Here is a 23069-nt window from a genome sequence, read left to right as displayed (position 1 = left end):
CTCACTTTATTCCCAATTCATGCTTTCCACATCCACGTTTCCCCAAGAGTTGTATGAGTCAGCGTGGCATAAATTCAGTTATCTGCCCAAATTTAAAAGGGTCCACAATGACGCAGTTTGGAGACAAACTTAAGTAGGCAAGGATGAGATGGTTTGAACATGCGGAGAGGAGGAATGGTGGATGTAATGGGCAAAGGATAGTAAATATGGAGGTGCCAGCCAGGAGGAAACGGGACTTCCATAGGTCTAGTGAAGGAGGGCATGCAGAGGGTTGGTGTAACAGAGGAGGATGCTAATAATAGGGTGAGATGGAGGAAGATGATCTGCTGTGGCGACCCCTCAAGGGAGAAGCCAAAAGAAAGAGAACCATTAACACATTCTCAGGATTAATTATTATTTAAATTGTTTCTTTTTGCAAGCTTTTTTTAAAATTACATAATGTACAGTGGGGCAAAAAAGTATTTAGTCAGCCACCGATTGTGCAAGTTCCCCCACTTAAAATGATGACAGAGGTCAGTAATTTGCACCAGAGGTACACTCCAACTGTGAGAGACAGAATGTGAAAAAAAAATCCATGAATTCACATGGTAGGATTTGTAAAGAATTTATTCGTAAATCAGGGTGGAAAATAAGTATTTGGTCACCTCAAACAAGGAAAATCTCTGGCTCTCACAGATCTGTAACGTCTTCTGTAAGAAGCTTTTCTGTCCCCCACTCGTTACCTGTATGAATGGCACCTGTTTGAACTCATCATCTGTATAAAAGACACCTGTCCACAGCCTCAAACAGTCAGACTCCAAACTCCGCCATGGCCAAGACCAAAGAGCTTTCGAAGGACACCAGGAAAAGTATTGTAGACCTGCACCAGACTGGGAAGAGTGAATCTACAATAGACAAACAGCTTGGTGTGAAAAAATCAACTGTGGGAGCAATCATCAGAAAATGGAAGACATACAAGACCACTGATAATCTCCCTCGATCTGGGGCTCCACGCAAGATCTCATCCCGTGGGGTCAAAATGATCATGAGAACGGTGAGCAAAGATCCCAGAACCACACGGGGGGACCTGGTGAATGACCTGCAGAGAGCTGGGACCAAAGTAACAAAGGTCACCATCAGTAACACACTACAACGGCAGGGAATCAAATCCCGCAGTGCCAGACGTGTTCCGCTGCTGAAGCCAGTGCATGTCCAGGCCCGTCTGAAGTTTGCCAGAGAGCACGTGGATGATACAGCAGAGGATTGGGAGAATGTGATGTGGTCAGATGAAACCAAAGTAGAACTTTTTGGCATAAACTCAACTCGTCGTGTTTGGAGGGAGAAGAATACTGAGTTGCATCCCAAGAACACCATACCTACTGTGAAGCATGGGGGTGGAAACATCATGCTATGGGGCTGTTTTTCTGCCAAGGGGACAGGACGACTGATCCGTGTTAAGGACAGAATGAATGGGGCCATGTATCGTGAGATTTTGAGCCAAAACCTCCTTCCATCAGTGAGAACTTTGAAGATGAAACGAGGCTGGGTCTTCCAACATGACAATGATCCAAAACACACCGCCCGGGCAACAAAGGAGTGGCTCCGTAAGAAGCATTTGAAAGTCCTGGAGTGGCCTAGCCAGTCTCCAGACCTCAACCCCATAGAAAATCTGTGGCGGGAGTTGAAAGTCCGTGTTGCTCGGCGACAGCCCCAAAACATCACTGCTCTCGAGAAGATCTGCATGGAGGAATGGGCCAAAATACCAGCTACTGTGTGCAAACCTGGTAAAGACCTATAGTAAACGTTTGACCTCTGTTATTGCCAACAAAGGTTATGTTACAAAGTATTGAGTTGTATTTTTGTTATTGACCAAATACTTATTTTCCACCCTGATTTACGAATAAATTCTTTACAAATCCTACCATGTGGATTCATGGATTTTTTTTTCACATTCTGTCTCTCACAGTTGAAGTGTACCTCTGGTGCAAATTACTGACCTCTGTCATCATTTTAGGTGGGGGAACTTGCACAATCGGTGGCTGACTAAATACTTTTTTGCCCCACTGTATCTATAATCTGAATGTATTACTTATGTCTTAAAGAATGTTGCATTCTCAAAGTGGTCTATGGGTGAGGACAGTAACATAATACTGGATGGAGAGCCAATGTATGTAGGCCCTGGAAGGCATCCATTGCCTGCAGGACTTGAACCACAACCAGTGACATGGAAGGTGGAGGGAAGGGAAGAACCCAGAAATTGAGACTTAAAAGCAGCTTAGTAAACGTTAACCCCTTTATATACCCTTTAGATTATCTTAAAAGAATGTAACAAGGAAAAGAAAACCTCTACATCTCTAAATTAGCTGCAGCTTCTTGATTGTGTTTTTATGCTGTGATGTGAACATAAAGACAAGGTATAGAGAAACTGCTGAACTGCAGAGTGGTGCTGAGTGCAGTGCTGCAGGTCAGTACTTGCAGGGTTAAAGGATGGAAAGTAACGAACAACAAGAAGATCTCGGCTGATCATCTGTGCACTTTCTCCTTGGAAGTGGAGCGGAAGAGTTTACGGTTTGCAGCTGTGAAGGTGTGACTGTGACAGTTATATAATAATTTTCAAAACGGATGAATACACTGCAAGTCACCCCATCCTAACTTTGGTTATGTAACATGTCACTGAAGCCTGCACGGCTGAAAAGTTAGTCGTGATGAAAGGACTGGTGGCAGTCAAATACAGTTTCAGGGAGTTTTTGCAACATGGGTCACATAGATTTATTATTCATTAAACATAATGGATTTGTCTAAAAATTTGAGGCTTTGTCTACATAGGGTGTTTAAAAAAATCTGGATGTACTCTTATTTTCTGAATACCCATAAAGCCAAAATTGAGATAAAACACAAAGTAGAAACAAAAGTAGGAAAATCTTTGACAACCAAAAATACTAGAAAACAAATTAAGATAGAAAAAGATAATTTCTTTAACTTAAACAGGAACTAAAGGCCTTTTTTTTCCTGAAGCTAATGCATTTTGTTTATGATGCATTAAATACATATTTTATTAAAGCCATTCTGCATTGAAGCAACTTTAATATGTAAAATATTTTCTCTTTGGGTTTAGAAAAAACGGCTGTTGTGCTGTTAGGAATTTTCAGCTCAATGAATATCTGCACTGTGACTGTTGAGGGCATCTCATTCATTATTAAATCCCTGGAAGGTACAAAGAACAATGAGTGTTGACTTCCCCTGCAATCTATAACACACTGAATACTGAATAAATGTAGAAAAACATGCATACAGTAGCTGCCCAGGAGGCTGTACCAGAGTATGTGTAGCAGAGTCTCTTGTTGCTCTAATGCTGGATGATTTGAGCATTTGCTATGAGTTACATTTAACCATATGCACACAGACGGGTGTAGAATTTTTTTTTATTGCAGAAAAATTGGGTAATATTTTTTGGGTAAAGTGCTTTAATTTTTCAAAATAAAAGACAGCTTGTCATGTTTAAAACTAAAAAAAAAAAAAAGTCACTATGTGGCATTGTTAGGGGCACATTTCTAAGCAACTTTATAAAACTTGATACAAAAGCAAAGAAAAGCAACACGTAACATCTGTCTTCAGAGGGTGGAAAGGGTTTGGTTATGTTTTCATTTAGACAAATCATCTGAACTGGTAAATTATTTAACATTATCGCGGGAGATTTCCTGTAAACAAACAAAGATTATGTTTACACAGACCGCCATCCTTTAATTGTAAAATAATATGCTGAATGTGTTTCCTCACTTATAAAATATTTACATATTTTTAAATATTTAAAATCCCACGTTGTTTACATTTATGTTTAACTGCTAAACAATTTTTTTTACGTCTTTCTAAGCGCGTTTCCATCCTATGGGTGTCATTTAGAATAAAAGCATTGTTGCTAACTTGCTCTTTCTTGATTTTTCATGTAGTTTTCTGTTTCCTTTCATGAAGGTATATTTTTCAACATAAATATATTCAACTACTACATTTTATTCGGCCAAAGTAACACAAACCTAGACACTGGTGTGACCAAATATATATTCCCCAATTGGTTGTGATTGGTTGTTGAATGATGCCACTGGCAGTTACATGGTGAATTTGGTGTCAGAATGGTATATGGTGCTACACCCAGAGCCACTGAGTAAGTCACTTGTGTCAGCGAGCGTTCAGAATTGGGTTTGTCACGGCAGTATTTAACAGCAAACAACAAACTGTCAAATTTTGATAATTATAAATCTATAACTATATTGATTTATTATATTACCATACCAGATACAACTGTATATGTGATTACATCAATATGTATACATACAGTAAAATATGTGAGGATTTGTCTGGACACTTAACCAGAGCTCTTGAATAGAATGCATTGATTTGAACTATTATGAGGCTCCATGATCCGCCATTACTGCAACAAAAAATAGAAAAAGGTTCATTGGAGTGAATGGAGATGATGCGACTGTGTAGTCCATACAATGAAAAAATATACCTCTACTGCTGTACACAAAAAAATTGCGTTACATGTATTTTCAAAATAAATGTAAAGCTGGAAAGTATGTTTTGTTGTGTGGATTTATTGGTAATTGAAATGTGTTAGCAGAATTTTCAAGTGATGATGATTCATCTCAAAAATCACGAGACACTGCTCTCCCATATATAAGCTGCCTTTATAGGTTAAAGGTATCAGTACTGGTATCAACACTACTAGCTGTATTTACTTGGTATTGGATCGACACCAATATCATGATTAAAAATTAAAATAATACACCAAAAGCATCAAGATCAAATTTAAGACACTGTCCAAGAGTAATAAATGAGAGCCATGTTAATTAAATCATGTTTTATTATAGTTAAAGAAAAAACATAATGTTAATGTATAGTAACACACAAAGCTGACTGTTCATCACTCGGTTCAAAAGAGATGCTGAACAATGTTAACAGGCATATTGCAGTTAATGAGAACATTCCAGTACAAAAAAAGGATGAAATGTGACACTCTGTAAAGTAAAACTACTAAACTAAAATATGATAAGCTAAAGATTATGTAAGAAAACTCTTTCAGAGAGGACTGAAGCAAAAGTGAGCACTGCATAAAGGCCTCAGCTAGCTGAGCCAAGTGCGTTTAGACGGGGCTGGAGCAAAGACTCCATAAGTGCATGAGGTGCAAACTGTGAGGCCATCAGTAAGTGAGGTGGACGCCTGATATTCTCAGCCATCGGTACTGAATTCAACATTTCTGTGTAGTAAAGTGGGAGGAGTTAATTGGGATGTATCGCCAACATAATGTGACTCCATTAAAAAAATGGTTCTCCAGTGTATGAAAGCGTGTACGACAGTCCTCTAAGGTGCAGCACTGAGTAATGCCTTTCCACTACACGTAAGTGAGCTTGCATGCTCTGATTTAGACTATGGGAATACAGTTGTTCTATATGAAAACATATGACAAGCAACATGTACATAAGATAGTTTGATGCACACGAAGAAACTTTGCAAAAGAAATTCACAGCGCTTTGCAGTGAAGTCTGAATGGGCTGTCAGGGAGGCCTTAGTGGTTGAAGACACTGTCGCAGGTTTGATCCCCAAAATGTTCTTCAGCAAACCTGCTCAATCATTCTCAGTCATTTAAGCACCTACACGGTGGTTTAATCTCATGGATGGAGAAAATAAAGTAGTTAGCAGAGCAGAAAGTTTGGTTTAAACTTGAACTGTAGACACACAGGAGACACTGAGATCAATTATCTTTTAAACGTTCACTGAAAAAATAGGTTTTCCCTCAATAACACCTACTAGTGTCCAAATATATACAAGCTTTAATTTCACTGAAGTGACCATACTCCTTACAACCAAAGATTTATTTTGGAAAATGTGGATTTAAGTTGTTTTTTGTTTCAATAAAATATATCTTGGCAGGGATTTTATACAGTTAGTACACCCTACTTAAGTGTGTCTCACAGTGTATTTTGTCCCTTTTCATATTCAAACAAAGTTCCGCCTCATGAGCACAGAAAATACTGAGTTCAATATTAAGATACTCAATATTCAGAGGTGCAGAGAGATGCACGTGGTTTTTTCCCCCTGTCTTCTAACAGCAATAGTTGTGTAACGAATGCTTCTAAAACAACCATTAGCGTCATTTCTCTGTAACATCAGTAACAATGTTAGCGCTAAATGGTTTGTGCTTAATTAATGGAAGTTAAATACATGGCTGGAGTCTGAAGGATGCATCCTCTTCAGTGCCAGAAAGAGGCAAACGTCTAGAGTCCAACATCTCTTCAGGATGCAAATAGAGTTCCCTTGGTGTCCACAACTAATCTCGCACCACAGTAGGAGGGCTCTCCCTCACTTCAAGTGGGACTTCATCTAAATGCACAAAGTCCTCTGGGTTTCTAGATGGAACATCTGCGTTTATTGAGTCTTCTGTAGGTGTTGATGCTGTGCAACCCCGTGGACACTGAGCTGATGCCCGAGTGGCGCTGCAGACAGCATACACAGCCGTTAGAGTGAAGGGGATTGGAAAAAGCCTCTCCCTGCTCCATGTAGGTGTCTGAAGTGGAGAGGTCGCGGGGGATGATCATAGGTATGGAGTACTGCAGCTTCTCTCTACTTTTGTACCAAAGACAGGAGCACATGGACTGGAAATGAAGCACCTCAGCGTAAACGTTACGCAGACCCCGGCTTGCCGCTCCGCCTCCCCCGCTTCCTCCGATCGCACTCCCTCCGCCGACAAACCCAGAATGCGTGGAAGAAGGAGAGGCCGGATCTACGGAGCAGTTGATGTGTCCGCCTGCCTGACCGTTATGTGCCAGTAGAGCCCTCTGTTCAGCATCCCTCTTCTCGTCCTCGGCGTTCATGGTCATGAAGCGCAGCACTGCTAAGTTGAGGAACGCTCCAATCACGGCCAGACCTGTCAAGATGTAGATGAAGCTGAAGGCCACGTACTGCGGCTTCTTCTGCAGAGCGTGCTCATTCTGCAGCGCCACATAGTCCCCAAAGCCGATGGTAGTGAGCGTGATGAAGCAGTAGTAGAAGGCGTGAAAGAAACTCCACCCCTCAAAGTGGGAGAATGCCACTGCGCCCACACATAACGTGCTCATGCAGGATATGAAACCGATGGTCACCATGTTGACCATGGAGACCTCAGTGCGCCTCATTCCAAGGCACTTCTTCAGGCGGTGGAGCAGGTACCTGACAAAGGTGTTGATCCGCTCACCCACGCTCTGGAACATGACCAAGGTGAGAGGGATGCCCAGGAGGGCGTAAAGCATGCAGAACATCTTCCCTCCATCTGTGCTCGGGGCTGCATGGCCATAACCTGAGGGAAGAAGGGAGAAAGAAGCAGGGTTACTGGGGCAGAACTAATTAAATCTGCAGTGCAGAGGACAGGGGTCTGAGAAGAGAAGGCTGGAGGCAGGAAAGATATGAATGATTTGTATTCTCTGAGCAGCTCTTCTGATGAATTCAAAAACCCTTCATTTCACAGCGGCAGTATGCAATTGGAGATGAGAATGCACAGCGGTGTGGCGGGAAGAGCCGAGTATTGATGTCGTGTACAGGAGAGAGAGAGAGCTTGAATAATTCATTGACAATCGGTGTCCGCAGAGTGGCTTCAACTAATGAGTACATTTGCACCTAATTAGGACTCAACATTTTCCAGATCAAATAAACAGGACACCGTAGGGTAGTGTGAACATACCGGCCTTTTTGTTTGTTTCTATAACACCACTTTTTGCCCCACATGGTATAGAAACTCGTTAGCATTGTGGCCGTTAACAGTCAAAGCCCCCCAAAAAAGTATCTATGGCACAAAATATATCAAAAAGTGGGAGAAAATTTTCCTGTAATTTATCCCCCATAAAACAGAGAGCAGCTGATAAACCACTTACTGTAAAAACATACTGTCAGGGAGATGTGTACTCACTGAAATGACCTGCAAGCACACACTACCTCCTACTTTATGGCCTGACTCAGAGATTTTGTAAAGATACAGAGCATGGAGCTCCCAAATTTCAGGATGTATTTTCAGGTTAATTGTCAGCCTTTTGTGTCATAACATCATCTTCTCATTATTATTGCCCAGCAGGATATGACTCCCTCGCAAGCAACATCATTACAGCGTGAAATATGTTCCCAATACGAGGACCTGTTGCGCGCCGGGACGGAAAGATGACGTCCCCGATAACAACAGGCTGGGGAAGTGGAACGGTCTGACCAATAGTTGAATGTAATTACTCCTGGGTTGATTTAATTCTTCTGGCTCTGGTTCTTTTGCCGTGCTGATCCGTGCGTTTGAACCATCTGTCTGTCTGGTGCCAAATATGTTTAAAGCTTTCCCAGTTGTGCCGCCAAAATGAGAGTCATTACGACTGATGGATCTCTCAGTAGAAGGAAAAACCTGACCTGTTCTCCGAGTGCGAGGACATCTTGCTTCTTTGTGGCTTTGCCTATTTTTAATCTCATCCCCACAAAGACATTTATCACATTTTCCAAAGACAGAGAAATTACCTCTGACTGCAGTCTTTTCTAAGTAAGAGACTGAGTCTCGGGACAAATGATGACCTTAGGTTGAGCTTAATATCTGCACGGGAGTGCTTTTAAACTTGAATAAAATTAGCATTCCTGGTGCAGCACACGTACTATTATTCCATCACTTATTGGTTGGGATGGTTAAATAATTTACTTTTAGGTCTTTCAACAGTTTATCCATTAGGCCTGCAATAATTTTTCCAGCTGTTCTCCGTGACTGTTATTTGCTTTCAGCCATTACTTCTAGCAAACTGCTTAAACAGTTTAATAATTTGAATTAACGATTTTAAACATTTAATCAGCACTTTTAGCTGTTTATCCATGTTATCTGGCCAGCTATTTATTCAGTACATTTAGCTCTCTATTTCAGCCGTCTATAATGTTAATCTTTTAAAAACTAAGTTTGTAATGTTACCTATTAGAACCATTTTTCTCTTGCTTTCTGTAAGCGATTACAGAGCTAACTAAGCAAACTGGTTGCTGTTTTATTAACCATTTAAAGGACACAACGTAAGTTGTTAACTCTCTGTTCCAGTCACGCTCCATTCCTTTGAGGATATTTAAATCTTTCTTTTCACTAACATGTTTCAACCTTACTGCTATACCTCGTCCTGCATGCTGTATTCAGTTCTTACAATATACTGTTCAAAAGTCTTGAGTCAGCTTTAATTTCTTTACACTTTGCTTCCATGAAGCCAGGCTTTCCTGTCAAGTCTTTCAAAGTTTTTCTTTGCACACTGGCTCCTTTTTTTTCTTTTTTTACATTTTCAGCCCAATCTTTGTACCTGTAAAAACACAATTTGTTCCCATTGCTTTAGCTGAATCTATGAAAAATGACAACAATAACCCAGCTGATTCCCCGGCTCTTTGGGAATCCCCTTGGGTGATTCCCAAAGAGCTGGGGAGCTTCTAGCTAAACTTGGCACACTTGCTGTGCAATGTGTCCTTAGAAATCAGAGGAAACTGGAAAAGTGACGTGGCAGTGAAAGTGGGAGGCCCAAAAAACTATTGACAACAGATGAACAGTATCTAAAAATTAGGACCTTATGAATAAATAGGAAAAAGTCCAGCAGAGACCCGACAAAATACAAGAGAACTGGACTGAAAATCTGTGGCAACATTTCTTATGTAGTGATGAAACGAAATGTGAAAGTTCTAGTTAACAATGAAGGAGGATACAACAGTGAGGGTCTACAGCCATCTTTAAAATACGGTGGAAGTTTGTCTTGGATTTTTGGCTGCATTTCAGCTGGTGGTGTTGGACATATGTGAAAATTTCTGAAATTATGAACACGGAAAAGTACTGTCAGATTTTGATCCACCATGCAGCACTGTGTGGAAAACATCTGATTGGTAATGGCTTCATTTGTCAAATGGTAATGAACCCAAACACACTGCCAGTGCCGTGAAAGGATCCCTGGACAAAAAACACACACAACGTAACACTATCAGTCATGGATTGGCCTCCCCAAAGCACAGACCTCAACATTATTGAAGTAGTATGGGATAATTTTGACAAAGGGGCAACCGTGGCTCAGGGGGTTGGGAAGCGTATCTGTAACCGGAAGGTCGCCGGTTCGATCCCCGGGCTCATCTTCCTATCAAAATGTAATGAAATGAGACGTTTGTACAGTTTTGTAATCAGTCATTATTATAATAACTGACTTGCTTTTTCTCCAACAAATGCTGCTAATCAGAAATGCATATGGTCAGTCCATCCCTCCGAACTTCCATCTCAGTGTTACTTTTTATGCATATATATTAAAGTCATAACCTTCTAAGGAAAATTTTCATTATTACTTTCATTTCAGAAGGTGCAGCTCAAACTTACTTCTGCATTTGAAATTATTTATTACTGTCCCCTCAGGCCCCGCACACTGCTAGTAGAGAAGAAAAGAAGAAGAAGTCATTGAAAGTTAACATAATTAGTCACAGTGCAAGAAAAGATGTTGGGGTGAAATCCCTGAGTGTGTTTCTTTCTCTAAAGTGTTAGCGACACACAGGGTTTTGTGGCTCTCCCCATAAAAATAAAAAATAATTCCTGATTTAAATGTGGCCACTAGCCTCTTTGAGGTGCTGCAGCATAGCACATGTGCATATGTGATTTCAACAAACTAACCAACCATCAGTCTTCAGTGGAAAAGTCTGGAATGTCCAAGCCTGGCGAAGGCGCCATCAGGTCACAGCTTTGACCAGGAGCGTGTTTGTTGTTTTTACATTGATAGGGTTGTGCAGGGTAAAATGCATCCCTGTAGGTGAGACTGTGAATGTGCGTTTTGTATCATCCATATGCCGTGAATGACCTTAGCTGTGCCTTGTGCCATCGTGTCACTATGTGGTCACTCACAGCACACTGAAAAAGTCAGGAGTGTTGTCATAGTGTGGAAGGAACTTTAATATTTTATCTTGTCTGTGATGTTATGTTGTGGGTTTCGTTAATATTGATTTTGATTATTTATATTTTGTATACACGCATCCACACATGTGCAGTAAAACCTAAGCGCAGTTGTCTTTTTCTGACAATGTTGTATTTTATTCTGTTCTGTTTATTCTTATTATCTTATCCTATTCCAGTGTTTTTCTTAATTTTTGCTACTGTGTCTTTGCACTGTCCACTTTCTGCTGCGACACAACAAATTTCCCACATGTGGAACGAATAAAGGTTATCTTATTCTTTTATTTGCATGCTTTTATTAAAAGAAATTGTACTACTTCCAACCTGCATCTCCATAATTCAACGAATGACCTACACCTGCTCAGTCACCCAATATAAAAGGAGTCCAGCGTAGCAGTTGGCACAGTGGGATCGATACATCACAGAGACTCACCAGGGTGGAGCCCCAATGGAACAAGGAGGAAGTGGCAAAATGGACTGGGAAATCCAGTTAAAGGCAATAATAGTGCGGAAAGTGACAAGAAAGTCATTGTTACGATGGCTTCTTGAGCATTTCGTTTAAGACGGTGATGCCTGTGGACATGTTATTACTGTAGACTGGCAGTTAGCATTGCGTGCTTTTAGTTTTTGTTATTTTAAATATTCTACACTTAAAATTCTTCCTTGACTTCTGCATTCTGAGTAGGGTAGGTTTCTCACCATCCAACTAGCTCACAACATTTGGCTCCATGTGACTTCTTTCTTTTTCCTCAAAATATAATTTCAGTTGAAGGGTTGTTGTTTTGACATAATAGACGTACATATCGCAAATATGCACGTGCAGCAGTCACATTTGGGACTCCCAAAAGATGGGATCTAAAAATAGGAGTACTGGAACATGCTGCAGAACTCATTAGGGAGATGACGGTGAAAGGAATGGCCAAATTTAAATTGGGAAAGATTTTTAAGATTTTTACCTGTAAGTAAAAATAAATAAATGCACTGATTAATCATTCATCATGGAGTAAGCAGGGCAGTGTATGCTCAGGTGAGCACAGAAGTTGAGCTGTAGGCCTGTTTGGAGCTGTCACAAAGAGCATGTGGCCTGTCGAGACAGGAGGATGACCAGAGTGACAGTGGCACTCGTCACCGGCGCACACGGGAGCTGGAGGCAACAACGCTAGCAGTCCTATCACCATGTGAGAGAGTGAAGAGTCGCACATGACAAAATCATCTTCGAAAAGGCCCCCAAACAGTGACAAAGTTATCATGAGACAGGATGTCTCCACAGCTTGTGCTGGAATGCAGGGGAAGGCAGAAGGGCTGTTCGCTCTGTTTGCATGGATTATAGTGACTGGCAGAGGAAAGGTGCAGCCTCATCCGTCACAAAGCAATAGAAGATAAAGAGGTTTTGTTTGAACAACCCCTGACTGTCTGAAACTGAAGTATTAATCCAGAAAAGATCTAGTTTCATATTCGCCTCTGTCAGTGCGCCCCAGGGCAGCTGTGGCTACAATGTAGCTTGCCATCACCAGTGTGTGAATGTGTGTGTGAATGGGTGGATGACAGAATGTGTAAAGCGCTTTGGGGTCCTTAGGGATAGTAAAGCGCTATACAAATACAGGCCATTTACCAAATTGGCAGTGTCGTCATGAAGATATTGCCACAAATGTTTATGCATATTTGATGGATTGATCATGGGGGAGGTGGGACACTAATCCCCCGCTAAAATTATCTCAGATTCTCAATTTGTGTTGGGATTGTTGCATGATAGAAAACCAGCACTGAAGGTTTTTGCCGTATCCCGAGGCTGATTGTCTCGTAACCCAATTCCTGTAATTATCATGTGAAAGAAAATCTGAAAATTGCATAACTGTGGAAGGAGATAAGAGTTTTCTAAATACTTATTTGGCATGGGAGGCTAATGAATTTCAGCAGAACACAGGTGCACCATACACTCAGACCCTCCTCGCTGCTGCCTCTGATTGCAGAATCAGGATTTACAGCCAGTCGCTTAAGCTAATGCCTCTAGCAACAGGATAGTGCTAATTTAAGTGCTGCAAAACAAATCATTCTGCAGAGAGAAATATTCCCCTGTGATAGCCTTGCCAACATTTTGTAATTTGGAGGTTTCATTTCAAGATTTCAATCCTGGCCTGTAATACTTTTGGGCTTTTTTTTACCCTGTAATTCAATTCACAGTTTTTAATCCGTATTCACTTTAGCAGATGGGAGCACAGCTTTATTCAGTGCTGTGCCATATTAACCCTCGATCAGATTTTCCAAATTAAATGTTTGATACCTTCCAACACTGCTCATCTGTAGCAATGCAAATACAAAACTGGTGCTGGTTGTCATATCTCATTTATGACTCTAGTTTGCCTTTACAGATAACAATTCAGTGTATACAGTTCCTTCCTGCTCCTTAAACAAAACATTAACCGCTTTCCCAACTGCATCTAAAGTCTTCATTACGCTGATTAATTAGGCAGGGGCAAAACGGGCTTTGAAAATATATCAAAGAATGGCATAAATGCAGCTCCCAGGGCTCCAGTTCTCTGTCACTCAATTAAATTTTCATTGATTACCAGGCACAATTTGTTCTCGCCAGCAAGACGAGGAGCACAACCTATTCATCAGCTCACCTAATGGGAAGGGATTCTCAAAGAGGTGGTGCATTTATCAGGGGCTCTTTGTCAGTAATTTGTAAGGATAGGCTGCATGCAACTAATCCACAGCATACACCACAGAGGTAACGTGTATTCACAATATGCGACCATATATGTAAAAAGATCCAAAATCTCAGGATATGGAGTCTGTAACTTAGATGCTGGTGGCAGCACTACACTCTCTAGGGTAGGCAACTGATAACGTCCTTAAACATCTCTGCATCCTGAAGCCCAGGCAGCACCAAACTTGGTAGTGCACTCATCAGTCTCTCTCTGTGTATGTGTGTGTATGGTTTCACACAAGACTGAGGGACAAAGGTGAAATGATTGGAGGGTTTGGTTTTCTTTTCTTTGTATTACTGAATAAATTAGAAGCTCTCAGTGTGAGGAAACAATGCTGTTTGCTGGGTAGCATGTTAAGGTGTTCTAGAGGCATGTGCAGCATTTGAATGGTCTATTTAATAAGTGTGATGAGAATTATTTCAGATTTTAAGCTAATATTTTGACAAAATTAGCATATTATCCTATTTACTGTGTGGCATAAAAGATTGTTATCTAAAAAGTTAGAAAAATCTTACTTAAATAAAATTTAAAACAACTATTTAGTAAAATATGTAACAATAAATAAACAAAGGTCAGAAACCAAAATAAAACATTAATGTCTGTCATGTAAAAGACGATGTCATTCACAGACTGTGAGTACACAGAGGCCCGCGCTACGATGCATGATTTCTGTCTATCCAATTTTTAGTATTACAACAGCAGTTCACTTCCTGCCAGGGTATATTGTCATAGTAACTTATGCTGCAGACCTAATCTGCTCTAGATGCGGTCACCCTCTCGATTAGAAATCAGCAGGTATGAAATCACTGCCTACTGAGCAATCAGGTCTCTGGAAAATGGCATCACTGATCCTGAAAGACCCATCAAGGGCATCTAAAAGTCTTTGTGCTTCCCAGAACAGGTTCAGTAATAAATATAAGTTATTAGAAGCAACTTTATTATTGTTGTTGTTTTTTTCTTGTTGGTTCCAAACAGTTTTACAACAATTTGTTGTGTTGTACAAGTATAAACACATGATCCTAAAGCAGCGATTTGTGCTTTTGAGCCTTGTATTGAATTTGCATTTACCTTAAGCCTAAATTCTGTCTTTTATATTTATTCATTACTCTCAGGTTATGAAACTCTAGCGCGGCTGCAGGTAAAATAATAAAAACTGCTGATCTGGCTGCAGCAGCGGTATGTATGTTTAACTTTTTCATATTTTTTACTATTATATTTCTCTAATTTAAAATCATTTGTGAAATTTAGCTGCTCTGCTACCAACAGACCCGCCCATGTTTGTGATCGGTCAGATTCTGCCAACACGATCCCTTTTAAGATCGTCTTCTGTCATCTCGGTTCTGTTTCACCTCCCAAAAGAAAAATGATTACTAGGGTTTCCAAAATTACTTCTTAAAGATGAGGTGTGGTTATATAACTGTAGTCAAAATTAAATATTTTTTTAATTAATTTTTTGGGGGAACAAGAGGCTGAGAGGAAACACTTACAGTGTAACACCAAAGCCTTACAGTATTTATACAAGATGCGCATTTTGGAAGGAGTTTGAAACATGCTGTAAATATATAGACTAACATGCTAAACACAGCAGATGCTCAGAGGGCTAGCTACAAGTATGATATCCTGACATGCCTTGCATTACTCTAGCCCCGCCTATCTCGTGTGTCATGTTGCACCATAAAAGGCTGAGTAGTTTGACACCCAGCCCATGAGTCCTGGGGGGAGGAAGTGCCTCTTATCTAGCTATGTGTTGAACTACCCAAAAGTGAATGAGTGGAAAAAACTGCAAAAAGCTTTGGATGTGCATACAAAAACCACCTGTTTCTATAGACCTACTGAAGCAGCATACCTAGAAGAGTTGTAATAATTTGCGCTGAGAGGGAATGGCTGTCAGTGTGTAATGCGGTCGTGATCTGTAAACAAATTCCTTCTGCAAAGCTGAAGTGTGCTCTGAGGTGTTGGACACAATCACAATATTCAGCCGTATATGGCCATCCTAGTTCTTCAATGTACAGGTGGCCAGAGGAGGCATCCCAGCGTGACGTCACCCTTATCTGCGTTTACACCATCCCTGAAATGCTGAGCAGATTGGGGAATGTTCTGTACAAGTGTGCAAATAAACACATCATCATCATGTCATCCTCTTGGTACAGACTGTATTTGAGCAGCAGCCCAATCTGCTTGCCTTCCCCGCAGCCCGCTTTCATCTCTCGTTGACTCTGGCCAAAGACATCATTGTATGACCCAACAAACTGTAAGTCTTCTCCACTTGTAAGCATCAAACTTTTCGAAGAATAACACCTAAAGATGGCACATTAAAAGGCCATTATGACATTGTATTTCCCACAAATACAATTCCACTCTTATCTAAAATGTGGACCTAAAGCCCCCCCATTAATTGTCATTCACAGACACTTCAAACTCCAGACGACCTCACGATTGTTTATACAGTACAAGCACTCCAGCTCAGCACTGGTCCTCCCACCTCCCTCCAGTACTCCGTTTGGCTTTTGACCCACAAGGCCTTGCTGACAGCTGCTGCGTAATGTCCGTGTGTGTGTGAAAGGCAGGAATTCTAAGACCAGTTTTAGTGGAATATTTACAGTGAGTGAGTGAGTGTAATCACGAACTGGGAAAACAGAAACACGCTTGCTTGATTTATTTGAAATGAGTTATGGATTTCAAAGAAATACATTCAGGCATGTTGATGACTTCAAGTAACTCCAGTGACCTGAAAAATTAGAGTTCTCATATGCTGAAAATGTTTAATTTTATACAAAATGAGGAGAAATTCACCTCTAAGCTCCAACCTGATTGCCAAGATAAAGATGTGAAGTGGACGCAGTTTCTAAGATTCCATTTGTTCCTCCCATACAGTAAATTATATACGCTATACACATCATGTACACCTAGCTATTACTGAGTTGAACCGCCTTTTGCTGTCAGAACTGTCTTAATTCTTTGTAGCACAGACTCAAGAAGGACGACACGATAGCATTACACAGATTCGTTTCCTGATCGTCCCAATCCTAACCCCATTCCATATCCCAAAAGTGCTCCATTGGATTGAGATCTGGTGACCATAAAGGCAATTTGAGTACAGTGAACTCAATGTCATGTTCACCTAATGTGTTTGTGACATGGTGCCTTATTCCAGAAGATGAGTACACTGTGGCCATGGTCACGGGAAGGACATGGTCACCAACAAGACTAATATTCTGTTAAAATGATGTTTGGCTGGTACTATGGTACAAAGTGTGGCAAGAAAATATCCTTGACATCATTATACCACCAGCAGCAGCCTGAACTGTGCTTTCATGTTGTTTACACCAAATTTTTACCCTACCATCCAAATGTCAAAGCAGAAATGTTTTCAGAATGTTTTTTTCTGTTTTCTGTTGTCCAATTTTGATGAGTCGTAGCCTCAGTTACCTGTTTTTAGTAGACAACAGCAACTTCAGGGTTAAACAGGTACATTCAGACATGCTCTTCTGCATACTTTGGTTTAATAAGTAGTTATTCCAATTACCATCTTCTTCCTAACAGCTTGAACCAGTCTGGTTATCAGCCTCTGTCATCTGACATCAACAAGGCATTTTCACCCAGAGAACTGCTCCTCACTGGATATTTTCTCCTTTTTAGACAGTTAGGAGAAAATAGGGTTGTGTGGGGAAAATCCCAATAGAAATACTCAGACCATTCATCTGGCACCAACAACTATGCCATATTACAGTCTCCTTATCACCTTTGATGATCTATTTGAACATACATAAATGCATTAATTTGCTGCCATGTGTTCAGCTGATTGAATATTCATGTTATCAAGCAGTTGAGCACCTAATAAAGTGACTAGTGACTTTAGAGAAGGTCTGAAGAAAACCTGCATTAATTGTATTAATAGCCTTCAGTGGTGGCTCCTCTGACGATAAAGAGTCCAGAAGGAAAATGTTTACTGAGATCATGAATCAAGTAAGATTCATGAACTCCTGATGGGTTTATGGTGTTAATCATTTGCTTCAAACCCTCTGAAAAACTTCTTGATGTTAATTTAGCAAATTATTGTTTCACATACCAATCTTTGATCAGCAGCCATAGCTGTCAGATATTAATGCTTCGAGTAGTGTTATTGTGAATGTGTCACATGTGTCATATGTCTTAGATTTTTGACCTCTACATTATCAGTGGGACTTACTTTTCCTGAAAAACAAAAATGCCTGATGATTGGTTTGTTTGTTTGTTTGTTTGTTTGTTAAAGGGAATTCTCTTGCAATTTCATGGGTCAAGTTTTAAAGGGTGACAAAAAAGAGTTTCTGACCAGGCATCCCTATGTGACAAATTGCAAGTGAGAGTGTTGGTAAAACAGACAATGGAGCAGATATTCTGAGCGTTGGGTTACAATTGCAGTGAAATTGGCGTCTCAGACACATACATCTCTCACTTGTCAAGCATTTAATAATTGGACTAATTGTCAACCAAATCACCTGTTCAGTCTTTCCAAAAAGGCTATATTTGCTTTTTAGGGTGCTTTATCTTGACCAAAAAGCATCCCAATTTATATGAGAGACCCATCTTGCTAACCAACCTAGGGTTTTAGCACTGGCTTCAGCTGATTATCTCAACCCTCTTGTCCAAAGATAATGACAGCAACAGTTAAATGCTGAACTCAAGTACTTAAAAGTAGTATTCCACACAAACAATATTGATTTAATGCACGCAGTGTTAAGTCAGGAGTCGCAAGAGACGGGAACTGGGAACTGGATAGTGGTTCGGTCTACAACGTGGATATGGACAATGCTTTTAATTTATTGCACAAAAGGAAGAGAGCATGATGGTAAAGTGCAAACTGCATCCAGGACAGAAACAACTGCTTTATGCTGCTAACACAACTTCAGCTCTTTGCAAGCACCTGCACAGCATGCTGGCTGTAGGCTAGCCAAGAACCTGGAGTGATATTAAAGCTGAGTGAATACCGACCCCAGCCCGGGAGCCAGACCTTGAACTTCAACAGGTAACAAAGTCAGTGATGAGAAGTCTGGCTGCATCCTCCATTTCTATTTGTTCATGTTCCTAAAGTAGACTCCCTTAGGCAATCACTTTAAAGTATCTCTCTCTTGGTTTTCATCTTTGCCTTGTGTTGTCAGCTTTGTGTTCATACCTAAATACTAAGAGAAAGATCATACAGTATGTGTGTCCTCATTAGGACAGGGATTTGTGCTGATGTGTGGTCTAAAGTTTTTTATTGTTCAATGATAATTACGAGGCAGTGTATTTTAGGTCATATTAAAGAAAAAATCAAAGTAATGTCAGGAGTACTGCACTGACCACAACAAAAAAGGGGAAAAACATTCAACATGCACAAACATTTGACCACACAACATGAAATTAATTTGCGCAAACGTAGTCTTTGATATGCCGCTTAGCAATCATGGTCACTCGCAAAGCAGAGCCAATGAGAACCCAACGAGAATTGGGTGGTGACATCATTTCTTTCAATGTTTCTTTTTACCAATGACCACAAACATTTCCTTTGCTTTCAATACTAGTTAGCTTAAATTAGGGGTCGCTAAATTTTACTATAAAAAGAGACATTTTTGAGCTCAAATCGACATCATGAACAACTGTATAATTTAAATCTGTACTAACGTTTGTTATTTTTTTGGTAATTAAACTTTTCTTTTTCATTTGTATTTAAGAAATTATAGAACTAAAAATGCAACATTTTCATTTTTCACTTTATTTATTGGTTTAAAAATTGTATTAATGAAATCTTGGTTTAAAAAAATTAATTAATAATAATAAAGTAATTCAATGTTTGTTTGTTTTTAATTAGCTTTTTAAAATTTGTAAACTGAGAACATGAAGTCTTGGCCCTGATATCTGCTGGCCACAGCCTCAAAACACTGTTTGTCATCTCAAGGCAAAGTCATCAGACGATAGATGGGTTCCCATTAAACCTTAAATAAACCTTAACTCAAGCCAAAACATATCAACAGGTGTTATTTGTCTGGACATGCTCAATGAAGAGAGCTTAAAAAGGTGCCTATAAAAACAAAACAAAAAAAAAAACCAACACTATCCTGCAAATGGGAGAGGCAGAGCAGGAAATAACAGTTTTGACTGGCAGCTATAGAGTCCCTGGCTCCTTTGTACAGTACAACACATGACTAGTCGTGTAAATCACTGCCGTCAGTGTGTGAATGAACAAGTGTATTTCTCTAGCTAATAAATTAAAATACTGGCGATAGCCACTGGAACCCCTCAGCTTCCTAGCAGACACACTTATGGTATCAGTTTCAAAATCCTACGTTGCCCTGGCCTCAAGTCAAGATTTTCAGAATACTGGACCTCTGATCTTGAAGTCAGGGTCACTGAGATTTGAAAACATCCAAGATTACTTGTTGGTGCACCTATGGCATTAACTTGAAATTCCTATGTCACCTTGTTCTTGAGTTAATGCTCACCCGCCTGCCCGGGTGACGATAGTTCCCCATTGCTGTAAAAATCATAGCCTTTTTTGACTGGTAGTAGCGTCAGATCTCAGAACACCCAACAACATAATGAACTGGCCTTTTAACTGAGATTTCTTTGCAAGGCTGTACTTTGACATACTGATAATGATGTCAGATTTGTCAGCTTCTACATTATTCAGATGATGCTGTCAGCTGACTGTGAAATGGTGAGAATAATCTCTTCAATCAGGCTGTCATTACATGCTTCAACAGTGAACAAGGAGCCTGTCCAGCCGCTGAGAGCGAGCGAGAAAAAGTGGGTGATGCGGGATGTATTCATCACAGGCAATCTGATGTAACGCCAGAGGAGACAGCGCATTGGCAGAGCGTCTGTCTGGGTTCACTTTAACTTGGTTACCCCTGTGTGGGCCTGGGAGCATGTGCTTTCATCCAGCACACAGCTGAGGCCCAAACACAAGCGTTCAGACCAAAGCGACCAGGCGTCAGATGTGAGAGCTGCGACTCGGCTGCCAGTGCCCCAAATATACCTGTCTCGTAGTAAAACCCTTTCACTATCATGCCATACAGCCGCAGCATCCGCTATCTGCCAAATCGCCTTTGTCCACAATAGAAAGCACTGTGGCTGTGTCTGTGTGTGTCCAAACATCCAAGTCATATGTTTTGCTTTCACTGTGAAAAAAAAACCCCTATCAGCGTCTATTTCCAAACGTACTCCTTAGGTTCCTTTTTAGGGGATATGAGAGGAAACCTTGGCAGGCCACAGTTTTCCATGAGGTCAGTAAGCAAGGCATTCCAAGCAGAGTGTGAGATCTCTGGGAGGCTTAGCTAATTAAAAAAATCATGTGATTTATGTACCTGATACACAGTGGATATGGACTTGTTTAAATCTCACAACACAGCTGTATTTAAATGGGTTCACATACACTAACACTGTACACAACACGGAGGTAAGAGCGGAGAGGAGGACAGAAGAGGACAGTAGGGATGAAATATGACGGGAAGTGAAGAAATTCAAGGTTAAGAAATATCACTTAAAAGTAAGACAGATTATGACTTTATCCTGTATCGTGTCCTCTGAAGCATTGTTGTGAATTTAAAAAGGGCTATTAAAGAAGTACAGACGCATTCAAGTCTTAATTTAGGTGGGAGGAAGTCTCTAATTTGTAGTCGTGGCTAATGTAGGAGCTCGAGTTGGGATTTCTTTTCTACGCTTTTAGGAGGTCAACTCAAATAACAGACGCATCTGTTTCAAGTGCTCCACTTGGGCTATCTGCTTTAAAAGTGTGCCTGTGTGGGCAGGGAGAGTGAAAAAATCAGAAGAAAGGGAGAATATGTTGTGTAATATGAATTTCAAAGAGTTTCTTTTGGGAATAGATACAAATTCTCTGGGTCGTGCAAAGCATCGATGCCGGTAATAATGACGCATTAAGCCAAAACAAGCAGAGATTTACACAATAATGACACGATCTGACTGCTGAATGAGTCTGGGCCGAGTCATAGCCAGGAAGTGAAGAATGTCGAAAAGCTCGACCCATTTGATAAAATATCAATTAGAACTGTAAAAATAGCTTTACATTGAGAGGTATGCCTCAGTGTTATGGCTCAGTTTCCCGGGCATAGATTTAGCCGAATCCTAGAGCTCAATGGCAGTCTTCATCAGTTTTCTTCAGTCTAGGACTAGGCTTTATTCAAGGCTTGGAAAGTAGATTTATATGTAGCAATTAAGAGTGTGACTTTCAGTGGGCAGTAAGAGCAGTGGATAATTGGCTAGCCGGAAAGATAAAAGTAATGAATAATGAATTAGTAATGTTTAAAAAGAGTAATATGTGATTATAACCTTTTTGAATGCTTTAGTGAAATAAACAAATATGTAATTTAACTAAATAAGATTTAATAAAAGGACAGCAAAAAACACAAGGAGGCACAATTTTAGGTAAGAACAGGGTTTTAGAAACTCCAGTGGAGCCACCGTTTAATAGGAAAACAATTAGTATCCCCCGGCTGGTTGCTGGAGGTTTCTGGCTGCCGCTTCAGTAAAACTGGTTGCAAAGTAGTTGGTAACTGTATGCAAACATGTCAGGATCTTCCATACAAACTGCAGGCACTGATTGGTCTTTAGACCTGTGTAACTGGATCTTTGGCATAAGCCATTAAGTATAGCTCATACAGTATTAATTAAGAAAGACCATCCCCTGCAATGGTTGAGCTGGATTCGCTAGTACACCTACCAATAATGCACAAACAGTTGAGGTATAATATTTTGAAATAATCAAATCCCCCTCTAAAGCGGTCGCATCAGGTCAGAAATACAAACTTTAGTTCAATATACTGTCCTGACATGCAAATAAGATTGGGAATCACAGGTTTGGTACATTTACTCACAGGTGTCGATGGCGAGGATGACGAGGACAATTTTCTGTGGAATATATAAAAAGCACAGACACACTTACATCTAGGCTAGGAACTAGGTCAAGTGTGAATGAGGAGATGACTGCTATAATCCACACACTATGAAATGCCTTTTGATCCATTTGGACTCCAAAAGTGTTTTGTGTTTGTCACGTGCGATGACAGCTAAAGCAGCAGATGTACCGCAGAACCTGAGCAACACTGTATGGTTGTTGATCCTGACACACTGGAGGGGCTTTGTCTAGTCCAGCGTGTTAAACAAAATACATAACAAGACTGCTATGATTTGACTTTTCTTTCGATTTATGTTTATTTGAACAGCAGTATTATTTTATTCAGCTGAATGCCCTGTTAGAAAATAGCTGCTGTTTGTCTTGCGATCATGTTTCCATGACTATTGCTTACCCTTTCACATTTATTTACTCTGCATTTATGACTTTCCTTTATCCTCTTCTGTATCTATTTATTCTGACCCCTCAGCTGTTAATTCAGTCTTGTATTTGCTCTGTCTTTACAGCCTGTACCTGCCTCTGTCACCTGATTCCAGTGATATACGCGTGCTCGCTC

The 23069-nt window shown here is 40.4% G+C and overlaps 1 protein-coding gene across 1 annotated transcript in view; it reads right to left on the bottom strand.

The window, feature by feature from the left end:
* Window positions 1–4822: 4822 nt before the first annotated feature.
* The window catches only part of kcnk3a (potassium channel, subfamily K, member 3a), a 46688-nt gene continuing 28441 nt past the window's right edge, over window positions 4823–23069 (bottom strand). The window contains exon 2 of the mRNA XM_085247621.1: window positions 4823–7309. Coding sequence (XP_085103747.1) covers window positions 6384–7309 — 926 coding nt within the window. The 3' untranslated portion in view covers window positions 4823–6383. The remainder of the gene's footprint in view (window positions 7310–23069) is intronic.

This window comes from Mchenga conophoros, linkage group LG15 (genome assembly GCF_057382185.1).
Source record: "Mchenga conophoros isolate Kocher_MC1m ecotype Shallow Benthic linkage group LG15, M_conophoros_male_GT1.1, whole genome shotgun sequence".
Classification (NCBI taxonomy): domain Eukaryota; kingdom Metazoa; phylum Chordata; class Actinopteri; order Cichliformes; family Cichlidae; genus Mchenga; species Mchenga conophoros.
This window is presented reverse-complemented; position numbering and strand designations above follow the sequence as displayed.